The 15,564-nt window shown below is 44.1% G+C and overlaps 1 protein-coding gene across 1 annotated transcript in view; it reads right to left on the reverse strand.

Moving 5' to 3' along the window:
- Positions 1-1,157: 1,157 nt before the first annotated feature.
- LOC126213144 (poly [ADP-ribose] polymerase tankyrase-1-like) overlaps positions 1,158-15,564 on the reverse strand; it is a 45,256-nt gene continuing 30,849 nt past the window's right edge. Inside the window, exons 5-7 of the mRNA XM_049940763.1 lie at positions 14,709-14,855; positions 12,793-12,939; positions 1,158-1,721 (exon numbers count right to left, since the gene is read on the reverse strand). Coding sequence (XP_049796720.1) covers positions 1,235-1,721; positions 12,793-12,939; positions 14,709-14,855 — 781 coding nt within the window. The 3' untranslated portion in view covers positions 1,158-1,234. The remainder of the gene's footprint in view (positions 1,722-12,792; positions 12,940-14,708; positions 14,856-15,564) is intronic.

Here is a 15,564-nt window from a genome sequence, read left to right on the forward strand (position 1 = left end):
GTGTGCTGGTATGGAGACAACCTCATGAATCCATGCGCCCTACATGTCAGCAGGGAACTGTAAAAGCTGGTGGAGGCTGTGTAATGGTGTGGAGTGTGTGCAGTTTTGAGTGTTATTGGACCCCGATATGACTCTGACAGATGACATGTACGTAAGAATTCTCTCTGATCATCTGCGTCCATACAAATCCATTATTCATTCTGACAGGCAATTCCAGCAGGACAATTTGACACCCCACACATCCAGGATTGTTACAGAGTGGCTCCAGAACCACTCTTCTGAGTTTAAACACTTTGGCTGCCCACCAAACTCCCCAGGCATTAACATTACTGAGCATATCAGGGATGCCTTGCAACGTGCTGTTCAGAAGAGATCTCCACCCCCCTCGTACTCTTACAGATTTGTGAGCAGCCCTGCAGAATTCATTGTGTCAGTTCCCTCCAGCACTACTTCAGACATTAGTCGAGCCGATGCCACGTCATGTTGTGGCATTTCTGCATGCTCGCAGGGATCCTGCACAAATTAGGCAGGTGTACCAGCTTCTTTGGCTCTTCAAGTCGAATGTAGACAACAGGAGCATGACGTGATGTAAGTGCTGCTACCAGTGTGACATTGTACTTAAACATGGAAAGTATTTGTACATACAGAGGTGTGAGATCACATTCTAACTGTATAACTTATATGACAGTAATTTGAGTATGGTGCAGCTTACACTAGTGTAACATGGCACCACATACACTACTAGCCAATAGTTTCCAGTAATGAGATAATTTAGGGGAATTGTTCGAACAGGTAACGTTAGTAATGCTGGGTGATGCATTAGACAACTGCCGATATTTCTGTGTTTGTGTCTTAAAGGAGGCTGGATGTTCATATTTCGAAATACATGATGCTGTGAAAAATGTCGACCGCATTCTTGTAAGTTGTCTGAATATTTTATATGCCATGAGATGAGGAACAAAAGGTTGAGAGACAGAAGTGGTGTTCATTGAGTATTTTTCAGTTGTTATTGAACTTCTACATAAATTGCATATGAAACATTTTACAGATTGAAACCTCTCATTACTTTTCATATATATTCTGTTTTTGCAGTTTTTGTGGTGTTAGCAGAGTAATTAGTTGCACCAAAAGAAGAGTACAAAGAAATGGAGAAAGGATTAAATTTTCTTGTATTCTTTATTTTAAATATTGAAAAAAAGTATGTACCTAGTTTTATGTCCCTTAGTACCATATATCAGTGTTGCGTTAGCATCTCCACCAGCTGCTGCTTATTGTTCTGCCTGGCGAGGTCCAGGGGGGTCCTTCCCCCGTCGTCCCTGACCCCCCTGTCGGCCCCCACCTCCAGCAGCGCAGCCGCCGCTTCTGTGTGGCCATTGATTGCAGCCCCGTGGAGTGGCGTCCACCCCGATTCACCCCTAGCGTTCGGGTCGGCAGAGGCTGCCAGCAGCCAACACACCACAGCCGCGTGGCCGTTGTACGCGGCCCAGTGCAGAGGTGTGTAGTTCCAGCTGGTCTTGACGTCCACCTCCGCACCGGCTCCCACCAGACAGCTCACCGCCTTCAGGTGCCCCCTGTATGCTGCCCAGTGCAGGGCCGTCCAGCTGTCCCTGCCCCTCGCCCCCGTGTTCGCTCCTGCCGCCAGCAACGCATGCAGCTGCTCTAGCGCCCCCTCCTTAGCTGCCTCTATCAGCCTCCTTCCTTTCTCCTCTCCAGAAAGGGTCCTGCACAAAACATTGACATTCATACTCTCTACTATGAACATACACACACCAGATAAAGGAACTCAGATGTGAAACTGCGAGCAGTTCTGAACACATTTCTGCCTAGCGGTAACTTACAAATCTAGAAATCACCCATGCATGCTACAGATTAATCAATGCAACACCGTCAGATACATGTCAGTAGCCCATAATCAAAATTTTCAGCAACTTACCAATAAAAACTCCTGCATTCCCTCTCGTAATTCACTCCACGGAATCACCTCCTTTGTCCTCAGAATGCTGTTGGTACCCTATCATTGACCTACACTGAAACATACTTCTAACGCTACCTTATGTGGGTAGCAATTTCTACACAGACTTAGGAAGGAAACACAGGTAACTAGTAACATCTCTAAGTAATGACAGAAAAACGATTCAGTCCTGTTATTCGTAAATTTTCTGACACACCATCTGCAGATACAGAAAATTACTGCTTTGGGCATAATAAGTCCGTCGAAATACTTCAGAAATAACAATGTCTCCACATCAACCCTCCCTCCTAACCACCCACCCAGTCACCCATGCACCCACCCACCCAGCCACCCACCCACCCACCCACCCACACACACACACACACACACACACACACACACACACACACACACACACACACACACACACACACTGTCTGTGTCTACAAGCCACCATATGGTGCGTGGCAGAGGGTAACCTGTACCACTATTCTACTCAATGGAAGTAACTTCATAACAGAAACTTCCTGGCACATTAAAACTGTATGCAGGACCGAGACTCGAAATCGGGACATTTGCCTTTCACAGGTGAGTGCTCTAGCTTGAGTAACTAAGTTGGTATAGCACTTGCGCACAAAAGGCAAAGGTCCCGAGTTCGAGTCTCGGTCCAGCACACAGTTTTAATCTACCAGGAAATTTCATTTCAGCGCAAACTCCGCTGCAGAGTGAAAATGCCATTCTGGAAACATCCCCAAGGCTGTGGCTAAGCCATGTCTCCGCAGTATCCTTTCTTTCAGGAGTGCTAGTTCTGCAATGTTTGCAAGAGAGCTTCTATAAAGTTTGGAAGGTAAATTAAGATGTGCCAGAAGGACATCAGGTGTTAGTAAGAAATAATAACAAACGGTGTAAGTTCAATACTGCATGTTTACTTTCAAATATCTCGATATGTGGATGGACCTGGAATTATTCCACTTAAGTCAATGTTGCGAAAATCTGTCTTCACAGTTGATGCAGTTTAAAGGATAATCCCAAGCCTGAGAGCTTGTAGGAAGCTGCAAAGACAACTGAAATACAAATTAGAGACCACAGAGGTAATAAAACTGTTATTTTTAGTCCAAAACAATCCAAGTAGATACAACAGCAGCCATTTGGAACAAAAGTAGAAACTGCTGCAGAGATACCCTGACTGGTCAAAAGTTGTCCTGATTAACTGTTGTCTTTTCCTTCTCTGTTCCATTAGCAAACAGAGTGAGGGAAAAACGACTGTCTGTATGCCTCTGTACGGGCCCTAATTTGTCTAACCTTATCCTCATGGTGATTTATACTGGCGCCAGTAGATTCCATTTGCAGTTAGCCTCGAATGTCGGTTCTCTCTATTTTATCAGTACTACTCCTCGAAAAGAACGTCGCCTTCCCTCCAGTGATACCGATTTTAGTTCCTGAAGCGCATCTGTAATACTTGTTCACACCTACTGGTAACAAATCCAGCTGCCAGCCTCTGACTTCCTTCGATGTCTCTCTGTAATCTGACCTGGTGCAGATCTCGAACACGTGACCAGTACTCAACAATGAGTCGCACGAGTGTCCTGTATGTGGTCTCCTTTACAGATGAACCGCTGTTTCCTCAAATTCTGCCATAGCTCACAATTCACCTTCCCTACTACAATGCACACATGCTCATTCAATTTCATACTGCTTTGCAGTGTCACACCTGGATACGTAATCGACATGATTGTGCAACCAGACACTGCTAATAATCGATTCTAACATTACAGGCTTGTTTCTCCTAATCATCTACATAAAACTTACATTTTTCTACATTTAGACCTAGCTGTCATTTGTTAAACCAACCAGAAATTTTCTGTAAGTGACTGAACGATGACAGCGTGTCCTAGACGACAGCATAAGCAGCAAAGAGCTGCAGTTTACTGTTTACCCTGTCCACCGTAGCATTTATGTATATAAAAAATACCAGCAGTCCCATCAGACTTCACTGGGGTACTCCTGACGACATCCATCTTTCCGATTCGCTGTCGAGGACAACATACTGGGTTCTGTTATTTAAGAAGCCTCTGAACCACGCCCATACAGGGGAATCTGTTCTGTATGTTTGTATCTGCCTTAATAGTCGGCAACGTGCCGCTGTGTCAAATATTTTAAGGAAATCTAGGAATATACACTCCTGGAAATGGAAAAAAGAACACATTGACACCGATGTGTCAGACCCACCATACTTGCTCCGGACACTGCGAGAGGGCTGTACAAGCAATGATCACACGCACGGCACAGCGGACACACCAGGAACCGCGGTGTTGGCCGTCGAATGGCGCTAGCTGCGCAGCATTTGTGCACCGCCGCCGTCAGTGTCAGCCAGTTTGCCGTGGCATACGGAGCTCCATCGCAGTCTTTAACACTGGTAGCATGCCGCGACAGCGTGGACGTGAACCGTATGTGCAGTTGACGGACTTTGAGCGAGGGCGTATAGTGGGCATGCGGGAGGCCGGGTGGACGTACCGCAGAATTGCTCAACACGTGGGGCGTGAGGTCTCCACAGTACATCGATGTTGTCGCCAGTGGTCGGCGGAAGGTGCACGTGCCCGTCGACCTGGGACCAGACCGCAGCGACGCACGGATGCACGCCAAGACCGTAGGATCCTACGCAGTGCCGTAGGGGACCGCACCGCCACTTCCCAGCAAATTAGGGACACTGTTGCTCCTGGGGTATCGGCGAGGACCATTCGCAACCGTCTCCATGAAGCTGGGCTACGGTCCCGCACACCGTTAGGCCGTCTGCCGCTCACGCCCCAACATCGTGCAGCCCGCCTCCAGTGGTGTCGCGACAGGCGTGAATGGAGGGACGAATGGAGACGTGTCGTCTTCAGCGATGAGAGTCGCTTCTGCCTTGGTGCCAATGATGGTTGTCTGCGTGTTTGGCGCCGTGCAGGTGAGCGCCACAATCAGGACTTCATACGACCGAGGCACACAGGGCCAACACCCGGCATCATGGTGTGCGGAGCGATCTCCTACACCGGCCGTACACCACTGGTGATCGTCGAGGGGACACTGAATAGTGCACGGTACATCCAAACCGTCATCGAACCCATCATTCTACCATTCCTAGACTGGCAAGGGAACTTGCTGTTCCAACAGGACAATGCACGTCCGCATGTATCCCGTGCCACCCAACGTGCTCTAGAAGGTGTAAGTCAACTACCCTGGCCAGCAAGATCTCCGGATCTGTCCCCCATTGAGCATGTTTGGGACTGGATGAAGCGTCGTCTCACGCGGTCTGCACGTCCAGCACGAACGCTGGTCCAACTGAGGCGCCAGGTGGAAATGGCATGGCAAGCCGTTCCACAGGACTACATCCAGCATCTCTACGATCGTCTCCATGGGAGAATAGCAGCCTGCATTGCTGCGAAAGGTGGATATACACTGTACTAGTGCCGACATTGTGCATGCTCTGTTGCCTGTGTCTATGTGCCTGTGGTTCTGTCAGTGTGATCATGTGATGTATCTGACCCCAGGAATGTGCCAATAAAGTTTCCCCTTCCTGGGACAATGAATTCACGGTGTTCTTATTTCAATTTCCAGGAGTGTACAATCTACTTGTTGCCCTTCATCCAAGGTTCGCATGCTTTATATAACAGTGCTGATTTGTGGACAAAAGCTTTTCCTCCTCAACGGAATTTGTTATGTTCGACCTGAAAATATGTTCAGGGGTTCTGCAGTACACAAATGTTAAAGATAATGGTCCGTAATTATGTGAGTCCATTCTTTTACCTTTATTATACACAGGAGTCAACTGCACTTTTTCCAGTCCATTGGGACTTTCTGCTGGGTGAGACATTCGCGATAACAAAAAGCTAAGTAAGGGGCCAATGCTGTAGAACAGGGCCTCCCAACCTTTTAAGCTGGCGGACCCCTTCTTCAGTGGAAAATCCATGGCGGACCCCTAGTCAGTCAAGAGCACAGTAACCTTAAATTTCAGAGCAAATCCCATGTGAACTGAAAGCTTCTTAATGCAAGTACCATGTTCCCAATGACCCCCCTTCCCCCCCTCCCCAGAAGAATCAACAGTCTTTGGTTTAGAGATGAATGAAAACAACTTGAAATTAACGATCCAATTTGAATTCCCACTGTATCCAGACACCTACTAGTGGATTTACTCCCTTTGTTCAACACACTATAGCCTGATTAATATCGATCGAATGTTATTGCCAACTTTCGAGTGCTACACACATGTTTTTCAAAGAAAAAAGACAGTGATGAATTTGATTTTCACATTTTAATTCAATAATTTTACTCATTATTTTACACGATTTGGTGAAAGGTGGCCGTGGAATCCCCTAGAAAGAGCTGGCGGACCCCTAAGGGGCCTGCGGACCACACGTTGGGAAGCCCTGCTGTGGAGTACTCTTTATTAAACCTAAGTGGATTTCCATCACGACCAGCCGACTCATCTGCTTTAAAGTCTTTCAGTTGTTTCCCTCCACCAGTCATGCTTATTGCTATGTCCTCCATATGGGAGTCTTTGCGACGACCGCAAGTTTCTTCGATTCTCCTGCATGAACGATTTCTTAAGTTCGAAATTTAAAACATCGGCTTTGCGTGCTATCTCCTACTACCACACTACATTGGTCAACGAGTGACTGGATAAAAGCCTTAGACCCTCATGGCAGTTTTACGTGGCACGAGAATTTTCAATGGTTTTTGGCAAGATCTAGTGCAAAAGTATGACGGTGGCAGCTGTTGTATACTTCGCTCATCCAACTTTCTAGAGACGGACGAATTTCTCTTTTGCAAAGAGAGTGCAACAGAATTTGCCTTCACAGCATTTTTCGAATTTCGTTGTTGAACCATGGTGGGTCTTTTCCATCCTCAATCCACTTACATGGCACATACTTCTCCAGAGTGTGATTTGCAATCCGTTTAAACTTTGCCCATAAATCGTCTATGTCCACTGTACTGTAACTAAATGATGTCAAATCATTGTCTAATGGGATCTAGCAACTGTGTATCTGCTATTTCTAGCATCAATATTCTCCTAGTCTTCGTGATTGGTTTAATTTTAGTAACCAAAATCCCTATGACGACATAATGGTTACTAACCACAGTTTCTATTTTTATACGTTGATTAGGTCAGGTTTGTTCGTAGCTACAAGATCTAAAATATTTCTATTGTGTATAGACTCTGTTGGACTAGCACTCTCCCATGCAATCTCTCACTCAAGCATTGTAGTATGCCAATGGATATGTTGCACCTGATAAACCTAGTTTCGCCCAAAAATACTCTCTGTTTCTTTCCTTAAGACATTATATACGCATACAGGAACTGATTTCAGTGTTTGAGTTGGAACTGAGCCTATGTCAGACCAGCACCAGAATTACAATTTCCTGTTAGCATGAGCATTTACCTTTACCGTTTTTGTTTAATGGTTCACATTCACAGGTAACTAAGATGAATTTTTTGTTCCTGATCCATCAGCGTCTTCAGCATTTCTTTTCCTTAAAATCGTCATTTACTGTACTGGTGACTTGTCTAATTCTGTTGAAGAATTTGCCTCTGTTCGATGTGCACGTCAAATGCTCTGGTGAACAAAGCTATTTTTCCTCATCCAGTTCCATACAGCGTTCTGAGTGATAAACGTTATTATGGGCGTTCCAGACGTAGACTTTATAGAATCCTGTGCAGTTTCTCTCTGGCAGCGATCATGTAGGTAATTAGATCACACGAACTACCTCTAATTTATGTGGTCACCATTGGATTATTTATACTATTCCTTGGTGTAATGGGTATCCACGTAACACTGTCGAGTAGAATTTAGCTGGTGGATTATCTAGCCTTTCCTAGGGACTCCAGTGCCACGAAGAGACATTTACATACAGAAATGTGGTGCGTTTTTGTCTGCTGCGATGTTCAGCGCCATTGGTTGAGCTCCAGAGGTACTTCTGTGTGTTGCAACATGGTTACACTAAAGTCAGCCTTGAAGAGGTTTCCACAGCATACTGACCAACGTACTGCTGTCTGGGTTCTCTTACAAATGTGTTAGGCAGTGGAAGAGCTTCTGCTAAATACTTTATTTTATTAATGTCACAGGCGTTCAGCTTCGAGGTATCAAAAATTCTCGTTTCATGATCCTTTATCGTTGCAAGCACTGTCTTAAGTACGTTCGAATTAGCGCATCCCATGTCTCCCAGTTACGTTAAACCAATTCAAATTTAGCATATTAATAAGACCATCTAACTCCTTGTTATTTGTAACTGTTTCTTGCATCTGATCTTCCATTCCATTCCGTGCACACCCGTTTAGTGTCCAATTGACACCTGCTTTGCCCTTTCACTTTTCTGCGAAAAGCTGACATTTGGTCTTGACTATAGTTATTTCCCACATCTACCAGGGCATACTGAAAAGTAATACCTGTGAATCTTTTACATGAAAATTCTTAATACCTTTAATAAATAACAAAATTTTACTAACACTACATCTTTATTCTTCAAGTCTACATATTTACTTCTGAATCCTCGCGGTGAACGCATTTTTCCCCATGAGAGACCAGTGTGTTGCTACCATAACTCTATCAGAGTGGTTCCCAACCTGGGGTAATTATCCTCTGAGGGTAAAAATGATATTTTTTTAGGGGTAAAAACAAAACGATTCTGTTTCAATCATAAACCTACATTATTTTCACAGTTTTTAAGACTTTAATACCGATTATATAAGTTATCAATATTTACATTTTCAGTATGAGTACCCTTAATGCGATGGACCTTACACAGTCTTCACATTGTGATCAAAAGTATCCGGACACCTGGCTGGAAATGACTTACAAGTTCATGGCTCCCTCAATCGGTAATGCTGGAATTCAATATGGTGTCGGCCCACCATTAGCCTTGATGACAGCATCCACTCCCGCAGGCATACGTTCAATCAGGTGCTGGAAGGTTTGTTGGGGAATGGCAGCCCACTCTTCAAGGAGCGCTGCAATGAGGAGAGGTATCAATGTCGGTCGGTGAGGCCTGGCACGAAGTTGGCGTTCCAAAGCATCTCAAAGGTGTTCTACAGGATTCTGGGCAGGACTCTGTTCAGTCCAGTCCATTCTATTACAGCAATCTTATTGTCGTGTAACCACTCCGCCACAGGCCGTGCATTATGAACAGGGGCTCAATCGTGATGAAAGGTACAATCGCCATCCCCGAATTGCTCTTCAACAGTGCGAAGCAAGAAGGTGCTTAAAACAACAATGTAGACCTGTGCTGTGATAGTGCTAACCAAAACAACAAGGGGTGCAATCCCTCTCCATGAAAAACACGACCTCACCTAACGCCTCCGAATTTTACTGTTGGCACTAGACACATTGGCAGATAACGTACACCTGGCATTCACCATAGCCACATTCTGCCATCGGATAGCCACATTGTTTACCGTTACTCGTCACGCCACACAAAGTTTTCCCACTGTTCAATCGTCTAATGTTTACGCTCCTTACACCGAGCGAGGTGTCGTTTGACATTTACCGGTGTGATGTGTGGCTTATGAGCAGCCGCTCAACCATGAAATCCAAGTTTTCTCACCTCCTGCCTAACTGTCATAGTACTTGTAGTGGATCTTGATGCATAGCATGTAAGCTTTCACGGCCAGCGTCTTCATTAATTAAAACTTCCGGGCTGAATTGCCGTGGTCCATATATAAAACTTCTTCTCCTTCCTGACGTTTCGTTGCCGGCTGCGGGCAACATCTTCTGAGGTGAGTCGGCGACTGGCTCCTAGGCGCTGGTGGTCCCATTTATATAGAGCACTTAGATGGCGCCACCACTCGTCACGGGCTTTCGACTTTAAAACTATCTCTGGCTAGCGCCATTTCTCTCGATTACAGGTAATCGATTGTCACTTCGTTGGTACAAAGTCGATCGCCATATCTTGTCTAATTTTAATCCTTCTTCTTTTCTATTAAAATTATTTCCGTGCTTGTAGATCTCTATAGCTTCTCTATACATGCGAGTATAATAATGTGAGGTCCTAGCAATCACGTTTGTCTCACTAAATTTTATTTCGTGATCACCGTCTTTGAAAACGTGTTCCGCTACAGCTGATTTCTCAATCTGTCCCAATCTACAGTTCCTTTTGTGTTCCGTTAGGCGGGTATTAACACTCCTTTTAGTTGTTCCAATATAAACCATGCCACAGCTACACGGAATTTTATACACACCTGGGGTAGCTAAGGGGTGTCATGCGTCTTTCACCTAATTTTCTTGGTAGGTCGAAAGATTGTCTCCACTTGAAACTTGGCCAAAACTTTACCAATACGGTCCGTGATGTTATGAATAAATGGAAGAAAAACTTTTCCAGCCGATGGTTGTTGTTATCGTGTGTTTTCGGGCACTTTTCTTCTAGGGTGGAGTGCTCGATCTATTTCCTTGACAGTATACCTATTTCTCTTGAAAGCGTTCGCAAATGGCTTAATTCATCTTGCAAGTAAATTGGTTCACAGATGTTATTAGCTCGGTCCACTAAAGTTTTTATGACTCCTCTCTTCTGCCTAGGATGAAAATTCGAATTCTTATCTAGGTAACGATCGGTGTGTCTGTCTTTCCTATATACCTTGTGCCCTAAAGTCCCATCTGTCCGATTAATAACCAATACATCCAAAAAATTTAATTGTCCATTACTCTCTTTCTCCACGGTGAATTGTATCCTTGGATGAATCTCTTTATGTGCACCAAAAAGTCAATCAGGTCCTCTTCAGCAGGATTCCATATCACAAAGGTGTCATCCACGTATCGATACCATTTCAAAGGGCTTTTTTTTTTTTTTTTTTTTTGGCCGACTGCAGCACCTGTTGTTCGAAAAATTCCGTAAATAGATTAGCAATGGCAGGGCTTAGAGGGGGCTACCCATGGCCACCCCATCAATTTGTTCATAGAACTCGTTATATTGAAAATAAGTCGAGGACAGACAATGTCGACACAGAGCTATTATATCAGTAGGAAACATATCCGCTATGTAAGAAACAGTTTCGTCAACAGGGACCATGGTGAACAGGGATACTGCATCGAAACTGACAAGGATGTCACTTGGACTAACTGTGATCTCCCTCAGTTTTTCGATAAAATGCATGGAATTTTTAATATGAGTGTCAGTTTTACCTATATACGGTTGCAACGACGAAGCAAGATATCTAGCCAGCTCTTGAGTAGGAGCCCCAATGGCACTTACTATTGGTCTCAATGGGACATTGGGCTTGTGTACCTTAGGTAACCCATACAGTCAAGGAGGGTATGCTTCAGTTTTACAAAGGTATCTTTTATCTTCTGTAGGAATGGAAGAGCTTTTTATTAATCGCTGGGTAGCACTTAACACTTTCGTTGTAGGGTCCTTTATCAGTTTTTTTATAGATGGTAGGATCCAAGAGGTCACTGATCTTTCTGTGATAATCCTCACTCTTCAGCACGACAGTAGCATTACCCTTATCAGCAGTAAGTACAATAATATTCCTGTCCGCATTAATCTCCCGTAACGCCTTCCTTTCTCCTAGGGATAAAAAAACTGCTGGGCGGCTTGGCTTTACGTAATATCCTGGCTGCTTCCATCCTGATTTCATCGGCAGAATGCGGTGATAACAGGCGAATCCCTGCTTCTATATTGGCAACAATATCCTCAGTGGGAATCTGTGATGGAGTGATGGCAAAATTTCCTCCTTTCGAGAGAACAGAGACTTCCTCCTTAGATAGTTCTTTCCCGGACAAGTTGAGAACTGTATGGGAATTGTCTGTAATCAATGTTTCCGGTTTTTGTAAATGCTCAAACTTCTTCTTCTGCCTATTAGAAGACACTTCTGCGCTAAGTTCCATAGATCTAAATGTTAATCTATCCACCTTATTCCAATCACCCAACCGTATAGTATTGCTAATACGTAAATGAAGATTTAACAGTTGACCACTAGTTACCGTAAGTCCTCGACGTGTTTCATGGATCCGCTCCCGCAGCATCGCCAATTCCATGCGTAAATAAATAGGGTTCGGTTGCGCTGTATGGAACATTCTTCTCGCCTTCAAAAACTTCGGAACTGTCTCAGTGTCACGACAACGTAGCAAAAAAGTGTGTGAACAAAGTTGTTGAGCTTTCTTCTTACGTAGGCTCTCCAGTCGTCGTACCATAATCGACATATACTCTCCGTAGAGGCGTCTAATCATAGCATGTAAGCTTTCACGGCCGGCGTCTTCATTAATTAAAACTTCCGGGCTGAATTGCCGTGGTCCATATATAAAACTTCTTCTCCTTCCTAAGCGCTCTATATAAGTGGGACCACCAGTGCCTGGCAGCCAGTCGCTGGCTCACCTCAGAAGATGCTGCCCGCAGCCGGCAACGAAACGTCAGGAAGGGGAAGAAGTTTTATATATGGACCACGGCAATTCAGCCCGGAAATTTTAATTAATGAACCTGATGCAGTTTGGAATTCCTGTGTGATGGGTGGGCATGTTCACAGGGTTTGCCAGGGGGGTGCTTACTACAGATGCTACTGTTTAGGGGACTGTCTACAGTGATAACACAATCGCCTGAGGTTCTCACACAGTTATATACATAATGATTCATTCATATAAACTCAGAATGTTGTTGAATGGCAATGCACTGAAACCCTGCTTTCAAACAGATGGTCTTCATGACTAATTTGTAAGGTACATGAACACCATCGAAAGCAGCATCTATGTTAAATACACCAACAAACAAGGAAATAGTTTCAAAATATTTAAATTCAATTTGTTTAATACAACATTTGATTGACAGTCCAATAAATAACAGCAGGAGTGCAGAAACTGTGCATGTGTAGCGACACAACTCACCAAAAGTGAGAGACGGACGCAGCATCAAGTGGTGGACTGTGACGGGCAACATTTGGCTGTGAAGCTGCAGCAGGAGTCCAGCTGTGGCCGCTGCTGGACTGACGACAAGTGCTGGGAGTCGTCCCGCTCCATGTGGTTGCAGGCATGCTGCGCACAAAGGCACTGCATGGGTGGGCACGTTAACGGAGGGGGGGGGGGGGGGGCAGGGGACTGCCTACTGCAGGTGCTATTGCTGGGGGGACTGTCTACAGTGGAAACTCAGCCACCTGAGATTCTCACATACATCCTTCGTATTAAGATTTTTAATGGTCGCTAATGGTGGCAGTTATAAAGAGTCGAGGGACATGAAAGGGAAGCAGAGGTTGGGAAGGGAGTGAGACCGGGTTGTGGTCTCTCCCCAATGTTATTCAATCTGTATATAGAGCAAGCAGTGAAGGAAACAAAAGAAAAATTCGGAGTAGGTATTAAAATCCATGGAGAAGAATTAAAAATTTTGAGGTTCACCGATGACATTGTAATTCTGTCAGAGACAGCAAAGGATTTGGAAGAGCAGTTGAAGGGAATGGATAGTGTCTTGAAAGGAGGGTATAAGATGAACATCAACAAAAGCAAAATGAGGATAATGGAATGTAGTCGAATTAAGTTGGGTGATGCTGAGGGAATTAGATTAGGAAATGAGACACTTAAAGTAGTAAAGGAATTTTGCTATTTGGGGAGAAAAATAACTAATGATGGTCGAAGTAGAGAGGATATAAAATGTAGACTGGCAATGGCAAGCAAAGCGTTTCTGAAGAAGAGAAATTTGTTAACATCCAGCATAGATTTAAGTGTTAGGAAGTCGTTTCTGAAAGTATTTGTATGGAGTGTAGCCCTGTATCGAAGTGAAACATGGATGATAAATAGTTTGGTCAAGAAGAGAATAGAAGCTTTTGAAATGTGGTGCTACAGAAGAATGGTGAAGATTAGATGGGTAGATCACATAATTAATGAGGAAGTATTCAATACGATTGGGGAGAAGAGAAGTTTGTGGCATAACTTGACTAGAAGAAGGGATCGGTTGGTAGGACATGTGTTGAGGCATCAGGGGATCACCAATTTAGTATTGGAAGGCAGTGTGGAGGGTAAAAATCGTAGAGGGAGACCAAGAGATGAATACACTAAGCAAATTCAGAAGGATGTAGGTTGCAGTAGGTACTGGGAGATGAAGAAGCTTGCACAGGATAGAGTAGCATGGACAGCTGCATCAAACCAGTCTCAGGACTGAAGACCACAACAACAACAACAACAATGGTCGCTACATAAAAAAGTATCCACAAAGTCATTTAAAGAAAATTAAAAATATTTAAATACATACAGAAACAAGACATGTCCACACCCCTCGCATTAATATTCTGTTGTTGGGCCTCCTACTTCTAATTCCGCTTACTGTTTCCTCAGAAGCTGTTTCTTCCAGAGGTGGTCGCTGCTGGACTGACGGCAAGTGCTGGGGGCCATCTCGCCCCATGTGGTTGCTGACATGCTGCACACAAGGGCACTGTATGGGGGGGGGGTGCATGCTCAAAGTGGCTACCAAGGGACTGCTTACAGCAGGTGCTACTGCTTAGGGGACTCTCTTCAGTGGTAACGCAACCAACTGACGTTCTCACGCAGTTATATACACAATGATTCATTCACATAAACTCAGAATGTTGTTGAATGGCAATGCCCTGAACCCTGCTTTCAAACCCAAGATCGCCAAGACTAATTTGTAAGGTTCATGAACACCATCAAAAGCAGCATCTATGTTAAATACACCAACAAACAATGAAATAGTTTCAAAATATTTAAATTCAATTTTTTAATATAACATTTGATTGACATTCCAATAAATAACAGCAGGAGTGCAGAAATTTTACATGTTTAGCGACATAACTGACCAGAAGCGGGAGATGGCTGCATCATCAGGCGGTGGACTGTGTCGGGCAACATTTGGCTGTGAAGCTGCAGCAGGAGTCCACCTGTGGTCACTGCTGGGCTGACGGCAATTGCTGGGGGTCGTCCCGCCCCATGTGTCTTTTGATATCCTGCGCACAAAGGCACTGCATGGGTGGGCACATTCACAGGGGAGGGGGGGGGGGCAGGGGACTGTCTACGGCAGGTGCTATTGCTGGGGGGACTGTCTACAGTGGAAACACAACAACCTGAGGTTCTCATATACATCCTTTGTATTAAGATTTTTAATGGTCACTACATACAAAAAGTCATTTAAAGAAAATTCAAAATATTTAAACACATACACAAAACAAGCCATGTCCACACCTCTTAGGGCTAATATTCCGTTGTTGGGCAATTCCACGTAATGTTTCTTCAATATTTTTTTTTAACTGACACGATCCATGCACTTATATTCACAAAGATCCATTCACTTAAGGGGACATTGTATGTCCTATGCCGCCAATGTTAAATTATCGAATTTTGTGAGCCATTGTTTTGGAAACTATTTAAGACAGCAATTTACAATGTTCCATAATTACTGAATGTATTTTTCTAGATATACTGAACTAGAATTATTAGTAAAATTGTATTGTGGGGCGTGTTATCTATTTTTTTCGAACACAAAAGAAAACAACACGGAATATTTTCATTATTCTATTTCCATATATGTTGAATCTCACATTTGCCATGCTGTCAAAATTTCATGTCTCTACCATCGGTACTTTTTTAGAAAATGGTCATTTATTGCAAAAAATGTAGTTTAGAGATATTGAGGTTTAAAACTTTTTTTATTAAAAA

The sequence above is a fragment of the Schistocerca nitens genome, chromosome 11 (assembly GCF_023898315.1).
Source record: "Schistocerca nitens isolate TAMUIC-IGC-003100 chromosome 11, iqSchNite1.1, whole genome shotgun sequence".
Classification (NCBI taxonomy): Eukaryota; Metazoa; Arthropoda; class Insecta; order Orthoptera; family Acrididae; genus Schistocerca; species Schistocerca nitens.